The sequence below is a fragment of the Equus przewalskii genome, chromosome 10 (assembly GCF_037783145.1).
Source record: "Equus przewalskii isolate Varuska chromosome 10, EquPr2, whole genome shotgun sequence".
NCBI lineage: Eukaryota > Metazoa > Chordata > Mammalia > Perissodactyla > Equidae > Equus > Equus przewalskii.
In genome coordinates, this window is record NC_091840.1 from 57,310,605 (window position 1) to 57,325,074 (window position 14,470).

At 43.2% G+C, this 14,470-nt stretch overlaps 1 protein-coding gene across 4 annotated transcripts in view; it reads right to left on the reverse strand.

Moving 5' to 3' along the window:
* Window positions 1-414: 414 nt before the first annotated feature.
* FBXW10B (F-box and WD repeat domain containing 10B) overlaps window positions 415-14,470 on the reverse strand; it is a 37,499-nt gene continuing 23,443 nt past the window's right edge. Inside the window, exons 9-14 of one of the 4 annotated variants that reach the window (XM_070563442.1) lie at window positions 13,140-13,288; window positions 12,004-12,146; window positions 6,770-6,928; window positions 4,849-5,120; window positions 3,803-3,946; window positions 415-1,537 (exon numbers count right to left, since the gene is read on the reverse strand). In XM_070563442.1, the coding sequence (XP_070419543.1) occupies window positions 717-1,537; window positions 3,803-3,946; window positions 4,849-5,120; window positions 6,770-6,928; window positions 12,004-12,146; window positions 13,140-13,288 (1,688 nt within the window). In that variant the 3' untranslated portion in view covers window positions 415-716. The remainder of the gene's footprint in view (window positions 1,538-3,802; window positions 3,947-4,848; window positions 5,121-6,769; window positions 6,929-12,003; window positions 12,147-13,139; window positions 13,289-14,470) is intronic. The other 3 variants (XM_070563443.1, XM_070563445.1, XM_070563446.1) reach the window with 3 other exon arrangements.

The window sequence follows — 14,470 nt, forward strand, 5'->3', positions numbered from 1 at the left end:
ATCCTTTGGCCATGCTGAGCAACTGATTAGGAGCTCTCCCCTTTGGATGGGACGAGAGATCACCAATGGGCCATAGCTCCTGTGGTGGGCTGCACTTTTCCAAATTACATGCCTAGTTCCTGACACCAGCCTCAGAAGGTTTAAGTGGAAACCTCAACACTCAATACTAGTGGCCCTGTTTGTAGAAAGGATGAATGTGATTAATTCTCTTCCATAGGAGTTAGTCCTGAGAAGGAAAAGAACACATAATGTTCTCAAATGCAGTAAGTCAACCCATTGAGGGCTTCCCCTTTTAGCTTCTTATTGAATTCACTGAGCTTTATCAGGCTTCCGCCGAAAATACCAGGGACTTTCAATGCATTATTCTGATATAATCTCATCAGTTCATTTGCTAGAAGAAATAATAGCCCTGAGTTGGTAGTTATGAGTGGTGTTTAATTTCCAGTGATCACTCTCCCATCCCCCATCAATGAAACTGGGCTTCCGTATGCCTCATAGAATGGTTTTCAGTGGGAATACAGATGCCAACCTCTCCCAGCCTCCTTCTGTTTTCTTATTTTGATAATATGAATTCTTTGGCCTATAGGAAGATAATTATGAGTCCCCACATTCATTGCCAGGGGACAGTCAAAAATCAAAAACAAAACAGAGGTCAAACACCAACATCCACTTGGTATCCTGTTTACTGTATGACATTGTAATTTCCCTGGGCTGGTTCAGATAAATATGTTTTGTCCAAGTTCAGGGGCTGCTGTTTTCCCTTGCTTCATGAAATTATCTATAGGCAGGCCTTTGATCTTCCTGATCCATGCAGCTTTACTGGCTTTTTCTAGATTGACCACTTCAGTGGGCGTTCTGGCCTGGTACTCCTTCATCTTGGCTTCCCTGTGCTCTTTCTCCTCCTTCACAGTTAACAACATGAACTCAGTGTTCACTCTAAAGGGATTGAGGGTTGTGCAGAAGCGAGGCCTTTCTTTCTTGACAGACTGGGTTGTCATGCCCACTGGTGAAGCCAGCATGCAGTTCGGTTTAATGACCTGCATACTAGTTAAGGGACGAAAGCTGTGCACTGTCCCATCAACCAAACTGGTCGCTTGGTCTTCACCCTTTAGCCTGCCAGTGAATCTGGAACGGATAATCATGGGCTGGGGTATGGTGGACTGCACTCTGGGACTGTGCAAAGAGTTCTTCAGGTTGGGCTGCAGTTTCTGGATTTCAAGGGGAATGTTAGTTCGTTTGACATCTATGGGAGGGTTGCTGAATCTCAGCCGATCAACTGCTTGTTGGACTGATTTTCCTTTGAAACTCAGGACCTTTCTTGGGTGTGAAATTGAAGGTCCCCAGGCATCAATGATTTGGGTTTGGGGCCTCCGGGGATAGGCAAACTCCCCTGAATTATGGGCTTGTTGTAGGGCGTTAACTGTCAGGAGGAACCGGTCGGGCGACATAGGGATGGGCCAGGACTTTTTCTTTGGGTAATTTATCAAGTCTGCAGGAGCTTTCAGTTGTCCTTGTTTTTGTACTTTCTCCACATTATCTGGTTTTTCGAAAAAAGAAAAGAAAAACAAATCAGTGTCCTGTGAAAATCATTAAGTACTTATGCCTGAAAGTTAAATCCATTCCAGCTGCTGTCCAAACTAAGGTCTTTGTTGCCCACTGGGCATGCCACCATCATGTGAGCAAGAATGCTCTATGAGACCAGAAATTGTGACATATTTAATACAACAAGTTTTTAACAAATATGATATGATTTGTGTATAGTGTGTATTATCATTAACCCCTAGATAGGCATATTTTGGAAGGAACATATGTAATCCCAATGCTGCATGTATTTTTGAAACTTCCCTGTGAGAATGACCTTCGCACCTCATTTATGATTCACACAAAATAGGCCTTATAAATTTATCGTAACATACCTATATTTTTCAATAAAAATTGTATCGCAAAGTTTGATCACCTCATTAATCAAACTTGACTCCAAATGATGTTTGGATGTTTCCCAAAATCAACAGCTTTCAAAAAATATGTCACCCCTGGGAAATGCAAAATGTCACTTGACCAAAAGGCAGTTCCCAAGCAGGAGCTGCCAAAATGTTTTGAACAATAGCAGCAGGTCCAAAAGCCACTGACAAGGACAAGAGATTGATTCTGGCATTCTACATTATGGTCCAGACCTGCAAAATGGCTAAGACCCTTGAGTTAATGAGGATGTCTTCATAGGTGAGCAAATCTATTATATCTCTCTCATTTGAGCTTTTCAGTCCCTACAGTACCTCACAGATACACCAAAAACATTATCCCATTTTACAAAAAGAATAACTGAATCATGAAAAGTAGAAGTCATTTGTCTGGTCTGACCTAGCAAGTAAAAGTCTGCACCCCACACTACACTAATCTGTAACCAGCAAAGAAAATGCAACCGCATGTTAAGCGTAGAATTTTCCTTGACCAAATAGGTTTTATCCCAAGATATCTGTGTATGGGCATACTAGGATGGAATGAAGCTCTAAAATTCTGCCTGACCTTTACTTTGTTAATTAAATAATATTTTATTAAAACATATAAAATGAATGAAATTAAGATGTCAAATCTTCACTCTCCGTCCAATCACAGAATAAACCACTCTACATATATGTGGATGCGTGCGTCTGTGTGTACGACAAAACAGTTTGTCTCCTTTTGTAAAAGGAATTGTGATGAGCTCATTGTTCATTAACTTGTCTTTTTTGGTATAATAATATATTGTGGATTTCTTTCCAAGTTAATATATGTTGATCCTAATCATACAACTTTTTAGCTGTGGTATCATATGACATAGTATGGGTTTTTTCTTATCCACTTAGTCATTGCCCTCTGATGGACATTTAATTTGTTCGTGATCAACCTTAAAGAAATACAGATACCATTTTTACTTATCATATAAGCAAGTGCAAAATGATGGCTAATCCCTGTGTCAGTATGGGCGCAGTGGGAGCTCTCACGAACTGTTGGTGGGGGTGTAAGTTGATACATCATTTTTTAAGGACAGCCATGGCAATATCTTTGTAGTTTTTAAATGCGATTATCCTTTGCCTCAGCAGTGCCAGTCCTAGGACTTTACTCTGCAGGTATCCCCATACAGGTACACAGACAGAAATATATACAAGGATGCCCACTGTTAGGATAGCCCTCATAAAACTTAATTGCCTTACCCTCACCTTGAAGCTAGTCTCTGCAGGCAAATTGATTCAAAGAAACACTACTGTATCAGCCAAAAATATTTGAAAGGCATTTTAAATCTTTACCAAAGTCTCTCAAAAACAACAAAGGGTCATCTCATTCATGATGTCCAGTAACACTTCTTAAAAGCCCCTTCCCCATCTCTCTCCCTTATCTCCTTATCCCACATGCACAGCACCTGCTCCCAAATCTACCTCCTCCCTCACAAGCTCCCTATACCACCCTCTGAAACCAGCTCCGCCGACTGCCTGTCCGCTCTTCTGCTGCGCCCACTACTCAGACTGATGACACAGCAGTCCAAACAGTGCGGAGGCTGAATGGCGGGGAAGGCAGGCAGACTCTGAGCCCCAAACTGGAAACTCAGCTCTGAGAAGGGTTCCTGCTCTGTGACCCCTCAAGTTAGTAAGGGGACAATTAGGAAAACCAGTCACCCTTAGGAGAAACCACGCATTTTATCCATTCTGAATTCTCCAAGAGAAGCAACGTTATTGACTTGCTGAAAAACTAAACTGAACAGAGCGAGCAAGCGAGAGAGGCTGGATCTTGCGACTGATTCAGAATAAATTATCACCGTTCATCTAACCTCCTGGAGGAGATTTTGCTTCCAAAGTCTCTTGCCCACCATCCGTGCTGTTTGCTTCCTCGGAAGCAGGACTTGCTCTCTTCTTGCCATCTCCTCGGGCTGATTTTGGCTTTCCTTGACTTTGAGATGCCTCTGTTAAAACTGCTAAATTAAGATTGAGGAGGAAACTGCAGTAATTACATAATTCAGTTAGGTCTGAATAACGGGCATAACTGATAATGACTGATTTTCACCCAAACCATCACTTTATTGTGTGCTGTTATATGAAACGAGATAATCACCTGGAGCCTAAGGTTGAGATCACCTCCTGACTGCCCTCCCTCTCGCCTTTCTTACTGATTATCAAGCTTTATGCATTATCTAAAACCACAATCCTCTCTTCTCAAGAGATAGCTGACCATTTGTAGTAAAATACACTTGGAGGTGATCCACCGATGTTCTCTATAGATCTGTGGACCCAATTTAACATGCCAAATACAGACCAGGTAAAAGCAAGGAGTCTCACTAGTCTAGCCCACACATAATTTTTCTTTGTGTGTCATAAATGGCGTGAGCCACCCATCCCCCCCATCTAGATGCACACACACGCACGTATCTGCTGTATAACTAATATTTTCCAGATACACACATTACTAATCAGAGGTCTAGAGAGAATACATTCTGCATAGAAAATTTTTCTGCAGTATAACAAGATTTTGTCTCTGTCCTAAGGAAATAATTATGTACTCTATGTTTGGATTAGGGGTATGGGAGAAGGGTGTCGGTTGCTTGTATTTTGTTTTAATGGCAAGTATTAAATGCTAGTGTTATCTGCTGTACAGAGATTCTGATTTATTTGAAAACTTAGGCCTTGAAAATCATGACAGTCCCTTGGGCTGGCTAACAAATTGGTGAATCAAAGAGAATGGCTCCCACCTTCCTTAAAGGTTGGAATTTACGTCATCAAGAAACCACTGGCCGAAATATCGCTCAAAGAAACTAGCCCTGGCACTCCCTCACCTGCTCGGTTGGGTACCCCTGAGACTGCCTGGGTTCAGCTCTCTTACCTGTAGGTAACTTGGCTGCCCTCAGGAGAACGCGGGACCTGTGAGGTTTACTTGTGAGGGACTCCTGGGCCACGATTTGTTTACTGGACACGGAGTCCTTCAGGCTGTAAACCTGAGTGCTAGACCTGGAGGGAACATCTGTGAAGCCATTTTCTTCCCTGTCTTCCTCTTTATCCTTGTTCTTCTTTTGTTTGGCTCGTTCAAGGGAGTACTGCCACTTTACATGCTCAAACTGGAACAGGAGAATGTTCCTTTCCGTGTTGATCACCATCCTGGAACCAAAACAACAAGATTGCCCACAAGATGAGCATGGAGGCGACCACTCCCCAGCCTCCAAATGTGCATTTCAACTACCTTCCCATCCAATCCTGAGGCCAAGGGAACAACCGTACAATCAGGGCAGTGTAGGCTGTGGGAGGGTCTGGAGTGGCGAAAGGCGGCAGGCTGTGCAGCAGGGCGCTCAGCTCTGTGGCCGTTTTCTTTAAAAATCACATGTGAGCAGGGCACATACGTTCTGATTACTTAGCTTCTCCGGTTACAATATTTTTAAATGAATTTCCATCCCTGGAGTGAGTACCAAGTACCTAAGGTGCCCAAGGCAGAGGCTTAGGTACTCTGTGCACAGATCCCTTGAAATCCACGCTTTTTCGAAAGCACGGCATCCAAACGCCATGTTCCTGTTGCTGAGATGGGAACAAGGAAACTCCTTAATCAGGAGGACTTCCCTCCCTCGCTGACCCCCTCACTCCATCACTCCGGGGTCTCTGTGCATGCTCCACGTTTAGAGGGAACATTTGTACTTCGTAAAGCAGGAGATTGCTGTCTTCCCTAATCCCCACTTTTATGCCCTGGTAGAAGACCAGTTCTAAACCTGGGCCCCCCAACACTGCCTCCCACCCCTTGGTTTGTGTCCTTCGCAGTGGTCACAGAGCATGCTGCTTTCCCCTCTGCACCTAGAGCTCCATAACCAGAGACGAGACATGAAACACTATGTTTAGAGTCCTTTCTGCTCCGAAAGGCTGCATTTTAAGGCCTTCGCTGTTAGCGTAAACTCTATAAAAAGGACTTGTTCTGGTTGGAAATACTGGAATGGAATTTGGGGAGTCATTCCAATTAGAAATCTCTTTCAGATTTATTTTTACTCAATCCTAACGGAAATCATCTCTCTTTGAATGTCACAGATGAGAAAAGGTCAGAGGTGATGTTTTTAATGATATTATTACTTCATAAATGGAAAGGGTTAATTTATTGAGACTTATTACCAGCCCTCCCCCTTTCAGATGGTAAATAGTATTAGTAAAGTTTCATAAAAGGAAGGCACTATGGTTGAGGGAGATTAACTGATGTCTCAAGGGAGCCTGAGGTAGAATTTAAAAGTTAATTCTATTTGGGTAGTTTCCCATCCTATATCACCCTGAACCTAGCGTATAACAAACACAGTACTCTATAGGATTAGTTAGTCATGATTCTGGTTTCTCTAAAAGCACCTGCTCAGTGCTGTCCCATTGGACACTGGCCTCCCTGCTACTGCCATCTTCCACCCTCCTGTAAGTCTCTTTGCATCAGAAGGGGGGCACCAGAGAGAGCTGCTGCAGCTCTCACACAACTGAAAGCATGATCAGGGAGCAAGCAGGGGTGCGCATCTGCAGAACTGTAGTCCTGGCAGCAGAGCCGTATTGCACCCCTTGCACGATCTACCCAGACATCCAGAACAAATCAAGAGTCATGTGATCCCTGATTGCTTAGTTTCATGCAGTGTCCGATTAGTCCCCCGTAAGACGGTCCCTCCACTGTAGCCAAACTTGGAGGGGAGCACTGCCCACTCTCCTACTGCCAGCAGATCCAGGGCTTGTGTCCCAGAGGAGAAAAAGTCATCCAAACAGAATTGCTCACAGCTCTGACCTCCACACCTACCACCCACCTGTTGCCCTGAATAAAGAAGGACAGCACAGGATCACCTCTGCCATTGGCTTTCATCACCTTCAGACAGTTCCCATTTAGGAAATTGTAAATGCGGATCTTGCCATCTGCACAGGCACTGATGACCCGGAGGAAGAGAAGGGCCACATGGAGCACCTCCCTGGAAGGGAACAGAGCAAAAGGCAGTACCCATCTTCTCGTAAAGTGCTTGGGTTTGTTTGTAGTTTGGGGTATTTTGTGTATGGTTGGGACGCAGTGATCAAAACCGTCCTTGAAGTGATGTTTGCCATCATTTTATAATTCTGGATGTAAACCATCAGCCCTCAAGACGTGGCTATACTCTCTCCTCTCCATTCTGCAGTTATTTCTCCTGAAGTTTGGTCACAGTGCCACAAGGTGGCAAAACACAAAGGCTTATGTCACAGATTTTTTTTTTTTTTTTGGTCTCATACATAGATGATCATGCTTTTCTCTTACAATTTGATTCCTAGCTACTGACTTCTACAAAACTCATGCTGAGAATTATTTAATGTTTTGATTCCTCTCCAAATGTTATTATTATATAAAGAAAGAAAAAAACATAAAGGAAAACTATCATCTTTATATGAAGCAAAATCCTGGTATTTGAGCAGTTTCTTTTAGATCTTAAATTAGTGGCTTTCACTCTTTCAGTGAAACATCTTGAAGGACATTATACCCAGGGGTGAGATTTTCTAGTTCCCCTTTGTGATGACCAACAGGAAAAGAGAGGGCATCAGGCGAAGACTCAGAGGCCTCCAACAAAATCCTCTCTACAACTGCTGGGTCCAGGTTGGACTCCTGATATGCAGAGTGTTCAATTCTGAGAAGTGTAATTGCCCCATTCCTGTTAATGATACTGAAAAGTTGGTTTGGTGCGTCTAATTGGTTAGATCTTATCTGCAAAGCAAGGCTGTTGATCGCTGCTATCTCTGCCCATCTAAGTCCCTTCACGGCCTAGCTGATATGCTACCTTCTCCATAAAACCATCGCTCATCTCCGCCTCCCCTGCCCCCACACACATACACAAACTCCAGATATACTCTCAGATTTTCTGGGACACAACCCATGTCTTGTTCGTCTTTTCATGCCCAGCACCTAGCACAGGGCCAAGCCCATGGCAAGGCCTCAATAAATATTTGTTGAAAAAGTGAGTGTCTGCTCACGTTTCAGAGTATGATCATCGTAGTGTGTTAAAAGAATGGACATCCACCCACACCATTTGGCCTTAGCCTTGGTCAGGTCCCAGGGCCAAATTAAGACTTTTCAAGGCATCAACCATTAGCAAAACAGGAATAACAAAGCCCTTGAAAGGCAGGAGCATCCTTAGCAAGTTCAAAGAACGGCAAAGAGGCCAATGTGCCTTGAATCCCTCATCATGTGATAGAAAGATAGATCAATAGATCAATCAACTGCTTGATCTAAAGTGTAAAGTAAGTATAAGAAAGTCCAAAAAGGTTCTAGTTTTTTTCCAAGATGGAAATATAATAATTTTATTGGTGGCCTGAGTGCATCTTAGTCCCCCTATAGGGGAATCCAACACTAGGAGAGAGGTCTTGTGATCGAAGGGTTTTTCTCTTTCTATACCTCTTTTGATCTTACCCGGCTGGGCCTGCGTTTCTTATAGTTCCTGTGACATTTGGTAGTTCAGCCTATACCGTTACAGCCTAGTGATTAAAAGCACAGGCTTTGGGATCAGAAAACCTGAGATCAAAATCTGATTCTACCACTGGTTACTGGCTGTATAACCTTGAGAAAGTAACTTAACCTCTCAGCCTTCAGTTTTCTCTTTTATGAAAAGAGGATAGTGATTTCTGCCTCAGAGGATTGCTGTCAGGATTAAATAAATAAAGGTATATTTTTAAAAAAACAGCCCAGTACCTGACACAATAGTGGTTATTATGATCCTGGCATAGCCCTGTCTCATTTTAGGTTTTATCTCTGCCCCAGAAATAAATCACATGTCTCCTTGTTTGTTCCTTCTTAATCAAAAGACATTGTAGAGAGTGATATCAGTGAAAACGATGGAGAAAGAACTCTAAAATTACGCCCTTCTGTAAAAGCAATGAAAAAAACTGGCAGAATCAACTTTTTCAGAACTCTGAAAAATAACCAAAGGCTTGCAGCAACCCAAGGAGAACTTAGCAAGAAAAATGGCTTCTCTCAGTAAAGACAGTCAACTCTGTGGCACTTTACGTTACCTTAGTCCCATTGCTAACTCCCCATCCCGGTGGTAGCCATGAAAATAACGGCCCACGTACCTGGTACTGGAGGAAGCAGAACAGACCTCCTTCACAATGAGTTATTTGACCTGTCTGGTGGCCTCCTGGCAGACTGGCTCAAAAAGCCTGTCTTTATTTCACCCTACTAGGAACTCACCTACTGGTAAAGCTGCTACCTGTGAGGCGTTTGTTGTAACCATTTATAAGCAAATGTTTTAGTCACTGCTGCCTAAGGCAATAGATATCTGTTGGGGCAAATATTAACCAAAGAGCTCGCCCTCTTGGCTGACTTTGCCTTTCTGCACAAGCAGGAAGTAAGAGCCAAGGCGGAGTTGTAAACGGCCCACCTGAGTGTGTAAGGCTTCCCTCAACAGGCACAGAGAACACGTTGGCAAAAATATCAGAGATATTTTGTTTCCAGGTGTTCAAGTAAATCTCTTTCCTGTCGTTAGCACACCACCAAGGTAATAGAACAGAGATTTTAGTGGCCAAACAAGGCAAAGAATACAGACTTATTAAACAAACAAACAATAAAAAGTACAACAAGCAACTACAAAACGAACTCTGGGGATGGGGAGAATTTGATTTCCAGAGTTGTCGTATTAAAATATATTCAAAAAAAAAAGGGGGGTCCAGCCCCGTGGCTGAGTGGTTAAGTGCACACGCTCCGCTTCGGCAGCCCAGGGTTTCGCCAGTTCAGATCCTGGGGGCGGACATGGCACCACTCATTAGGCCACATTGAGGTGGCGTCCCACATGCCACAACTCGAAGGACCCAGAACTAAAATATACAACTATGTACTGGGGGGATTTGGGGAGAAAAAGCAGAAAAAAAGAAAGAAAGTAGAAAAGGAATATCAAACTAAACTCAAACTAAGGAGAAGAAAGTAAAATAAAGCTTGGAGCTGAGATCAAGGGAATAGAGAACTAAGAAATAATACAGAAAAATCAATGAAACCAAAAGCTGGTTCTTTGAAAAGATCAATAAACCATTAGCTAGATAATTGACAAGTAATTTACTTAGACTGAACAGGAAAATAAGAGAGAAAACTGAAATTACTAAAATCAGAAATGAAACAGAATATTACTATTGACTGATGGAAATCATGTATAACTAGTTGGTGGTGACAGTTGCACAACATTATGAATATACTAAAAACCATCGAGTTGTACACTATAAAATAGTAAATTTTGTGTTATGTGAATTATATCTTAATTTAAAAATTGCAGAAAAATTATTACAACACTAGCTATGGAAAAGACATTAAAGAATAAACACTTTTAAAAAAAAAAAAAAGACACTACAGAGTACAGAAACTTTTCTAAGGATCATCATTCCTGTCAGCCCTACTTTGCAGCCTCTGATTTCATCCCTCATATCCATCCTCTCCCACGCTTGATGCAGAATCTTAATTTTGGATGAAAAAATGTTGGATCAAGAGAACAGGAGACCTCTTTCTCCAGTCCTTTTTCCACTGAAGGACACATAGCAACTATATGTGTTTTTTTCACCTATGTCACATTCAAAAGATGGGTATCAGTCCAATCATTAGAATTCTCCAGAAAGACAATCTGTTAAATTAGTCCTCATCCATCAATTAGAAATATTTATTGAGCACTTACACGTATACAGCACTAATACAGACGAGTGGGAAGAGGAGCCCTGCCAATGAGAACATTGACCGTGTCCTCCAGATGTCTATGGATTTGCTATAACTGTGCAAGGTATCAAGAACCAAGGTGAATGGTATGTTGGGTCTGTCATTCAGTGGGAGTGAGAATGATCTGAGAAGGTGTCATAGCTGAGGTGGAGCAGGAGGCTCATGGATTGATAGAATGATTACCAAACTGCTTGTGTTTGCTGCAAACAAATTATTTTCCAATACCTAAACTAGATCCTACTGAATCATGCTTGGAATGTTTTAAAAAGATATAGTTATAGTTTTCGGGTGACATCATAAATGTTGACTCCTTCCTTGAGGTCAAGGTTTGATAACCCAGATGACAAGCCAAGAGGCTTACTGATAATCATCTAAGGGTTGGATAAATCACTTGAACACAGGCCCTTCCCAGCACCCACTCGTCAATAATGCTGTCACACACCACAGAGAACATACACATACGTACCCAAATCCCCTTCCACCACCCACAGACCCAGTGTGCCTGCTCAAGAGGTTCCTATGAGAGTATAAAAAAACCTAGGACCATATTTTACTAAATAACTATCCCCTGATGGATCCCCTGAAAGATCTATTTACTCTTTTAATCAATTAGGATAGCATTTAGTTTCCTGGAATTTTTATAATACGCTCAGAGGAAGAACATTATTCTTGTAGTACAGGAATGGCATAAAGCAGCCTGTAAAACCCATGGCCTTGGCAGAATCATTAATTGACCACAATATTCTTTCCAAATAACCCCAGATGTGACCTTTGACTACTTCTCAATTGGCTCCAAGCAGCCACCACCACTAAATTGGGATTGGAATTGTAAAATGAAATCCATTTGCTGTCCTGGAATAGAATCTAGCCCTACAGACTTGTAAATAAGCTCCTTCTTTAAGCCCTTAGTTATTTTTAAACCTTTGGCACTTGGATAATTTTAAGCTTTTGTGAACACAAGCTTCCTAAGGTAAAGAACAATTCCCAGAATTTTAAGTTTACTGGAATCGGCTTTATTTGGGACAGTTCTGCCAATATTTATAAGTTTGGTAGGTAACAGATATAAATGTATTACGTGTGTCATAAGTATAACATTTCAATAACATCTCAAAATCCACACCCAGTATTATTATTTCTTAAGAGGAAGAAGTGAGGGTAGGAGAGGGAATGGCCAAAAAGGGGAGGGATGGGAAACAGGTGGAAGTGGAGGAAAGCAGAAATGGATAAGGAGCAGAGAGGTCAGCAGGGAGCAGAAAGGATTGATTTGCCAAAAATCAAAGTCTAGGCTCTGACAGGAAAAGGAGATTGGTTAGTCAGGGCTTTCCTGGTACCTACTTTGGATGTTTGAAGGCCATGAGGCATCGCTCATATTTTCCCACCATGCTCCAGGCCATGACCAGGCCATCAGTACTTCCCGAGAGGAGATGCCAGTCGTCAAAGAAGAGACATTTCACAGCTCCCTCATGGCCATTGAGAGTCTGCAAGAAAAGATGCGTTTGATTTCAGCCTGTCTTCAACTCAGATTGTGACTCCTCCAAGGGCCAATGCTGGAGGCTTCTTTAGATGAATGCCAAAGCCATCCCTCAGTCCATGACTACACTCACTTGGTATTTATCTGAGCTGACTATACTTTTGCTCTGAGAAGCCCAGTGAAGTTCACGCCTCCCTCTCTCCAGAGCTCTCTCCCAAGTTAAGGAGGAGTGTGATCAGGGAGAGACTTTGCTCCTGGTGGGTCCATGGCCGGGGCAGGCCTATCTTCCTGGAGTACCAGAGGAGACAGAATTTACCATCCTCTGCTGGCAGAAGGCGAAGGGTCAGATATTCCATGCCCAGCTCCTTGCCAGGACCCAGAAGGCACCTGGGACATCCCAGTGCCTGCCACTGCTGGTTAGACCATAGTGACAACAAGACTGGTGAGAAAAAAATCCACTAGCCAGGCCAGCAGCTTTTCAGTGTGATCCTGTGTTCCTGGTACAAATGATATCTCACCACCACCCACAAGGCCAGGGGGTTTCAAATCCAGCAATATTTTGTGTATGTGAACATTCAATCACTTTCAAGACAGCCAATGTACCCTTCTTATCAGAGAGTGAGAAGAAAAACAACTGTGGCTTTGTTCATTCCCTTACCCCATGCCAGAATCAGGGTAGAATATTCCAGAAGAGGAAAAGGTACATTGCCTATGCTGCTGTTGAAAGACCCTGAGCACAAATATGGTGCAGAGTCAGAATGCAGCCTTCTGCCACCACCCCCGTGACAATGTGACTCACATGGGCCCTGACCCACCACTGACTCAGGAGGGTCCTTTTTTGGGGGGTCCTTCCCCTTCAGGTCTTCAGGACCACCCTTTTGGTGACTGTAACTCGATTGCTCTAGGGTGGTCTAGGTAGCTACCTGGGGGGAGACCATCAGTCTCCTCCAATTCGTCACCACCAGTGCCCCATTCCCCCCATAGCCTACCACCTTCTCACCTTTATCGGCTGGGCAGTGACAGCATGCCACACTTTGACTACCCCTCGCTCACAGCTGCTCACGATGTAGGTGTCATTGATCTTGATGGCCAAGATGGGGTCTTTGTGTTTAAATGTCTTTAGGCATTTCCCTGTCTCTACATCCCACTCTGAAAGGGGGAGGAAGAGGACAGGGGATGAAGGAGCTGACAGTGGAGTTCCACACCCCATCACAGAAGCTAAGACTAGCCAAGCTCCCTCATCAAGTCAGACCCCAGAAGGCCTTGGCCTGGCCCAGCACCCCCACAGGCTCACCAACAGCTCCATGTACCTGCAACACAGAACTCCCTGATCATAGGCCCTTGGGAGGGCCAGCAATGCATACACCTTGGCTCTGACCTTGGAACTTAGCCTTGGGGTCCAACTGCTGGACAACTCATCTCCAATATGCCTCCTCCTCAAGCCTGAAAAATGCTTGCTATCGAATAGATTTCAGGAAAATCGTGGCATATGTTTAACGTTGTCATTTCTCCCAGATGCTATTTTCCTGACCCACAACTTTTTTCCCCCAAAGAAAAGAAAGCTGTCTATTGTCATTTACATTTTTAAATATTTCTGAATCTGATTTTTGGATTTTACTAATTGAGAGGTTGTCACAGATGGAGGCAGGTTTCATGCTGCTTCTGCTAGATAGTGCTGGAGCAACTGCCTAGCGTACTGTAAGTGTTGGGCGGATATGAGAGTAGATGGGTGGGTGGGAGAACAGAGCTTAAAGGGGGAAACAGAAAGGGGCACCACAAATTCAGAGATGAGAACATTCAAGTCAGCTTCATCAGCCCTCAAAGTACCTTCCTTCTCAGACAACTGAATGTGTAACCTAAGACAAAACAGTAACCACAGCTGGTACTTACATGGCACTAACAGTGAGCCAGGCACCATTCAAAGTGCTTGACATACAGTAACTCATCTTCACAAGACAGGTACTTTTATTATTCCCCACTACACAGATGAGGAAACCGAGGCATGGGGAGGTTCAGCAACCTGCTCAAAATCACACAGGTGGTGAACGGATTCAGCTGGGATCCGAAAACAGGGAGTCTGGATCCAGAGGCCATGCTCTCAACCATTTACGTTGGTTAATTCTAACTACGTAAGTATGCTTTTCTTCACTTATTTTTTATACACATATATTGGCCCTTTTGTCAAATTAGAAGTGGAAAAATTGAAAGGTAAATTAAAAGACTCATTGGTAAGTTACCCTAGTATAAAGGATTTCAAAATTTAGGGGGTACCTTTCAGGTCTCTAATTGTCTCCTTTTCTGTTGTATCTTGGTAACCCAGGCACATGGGAA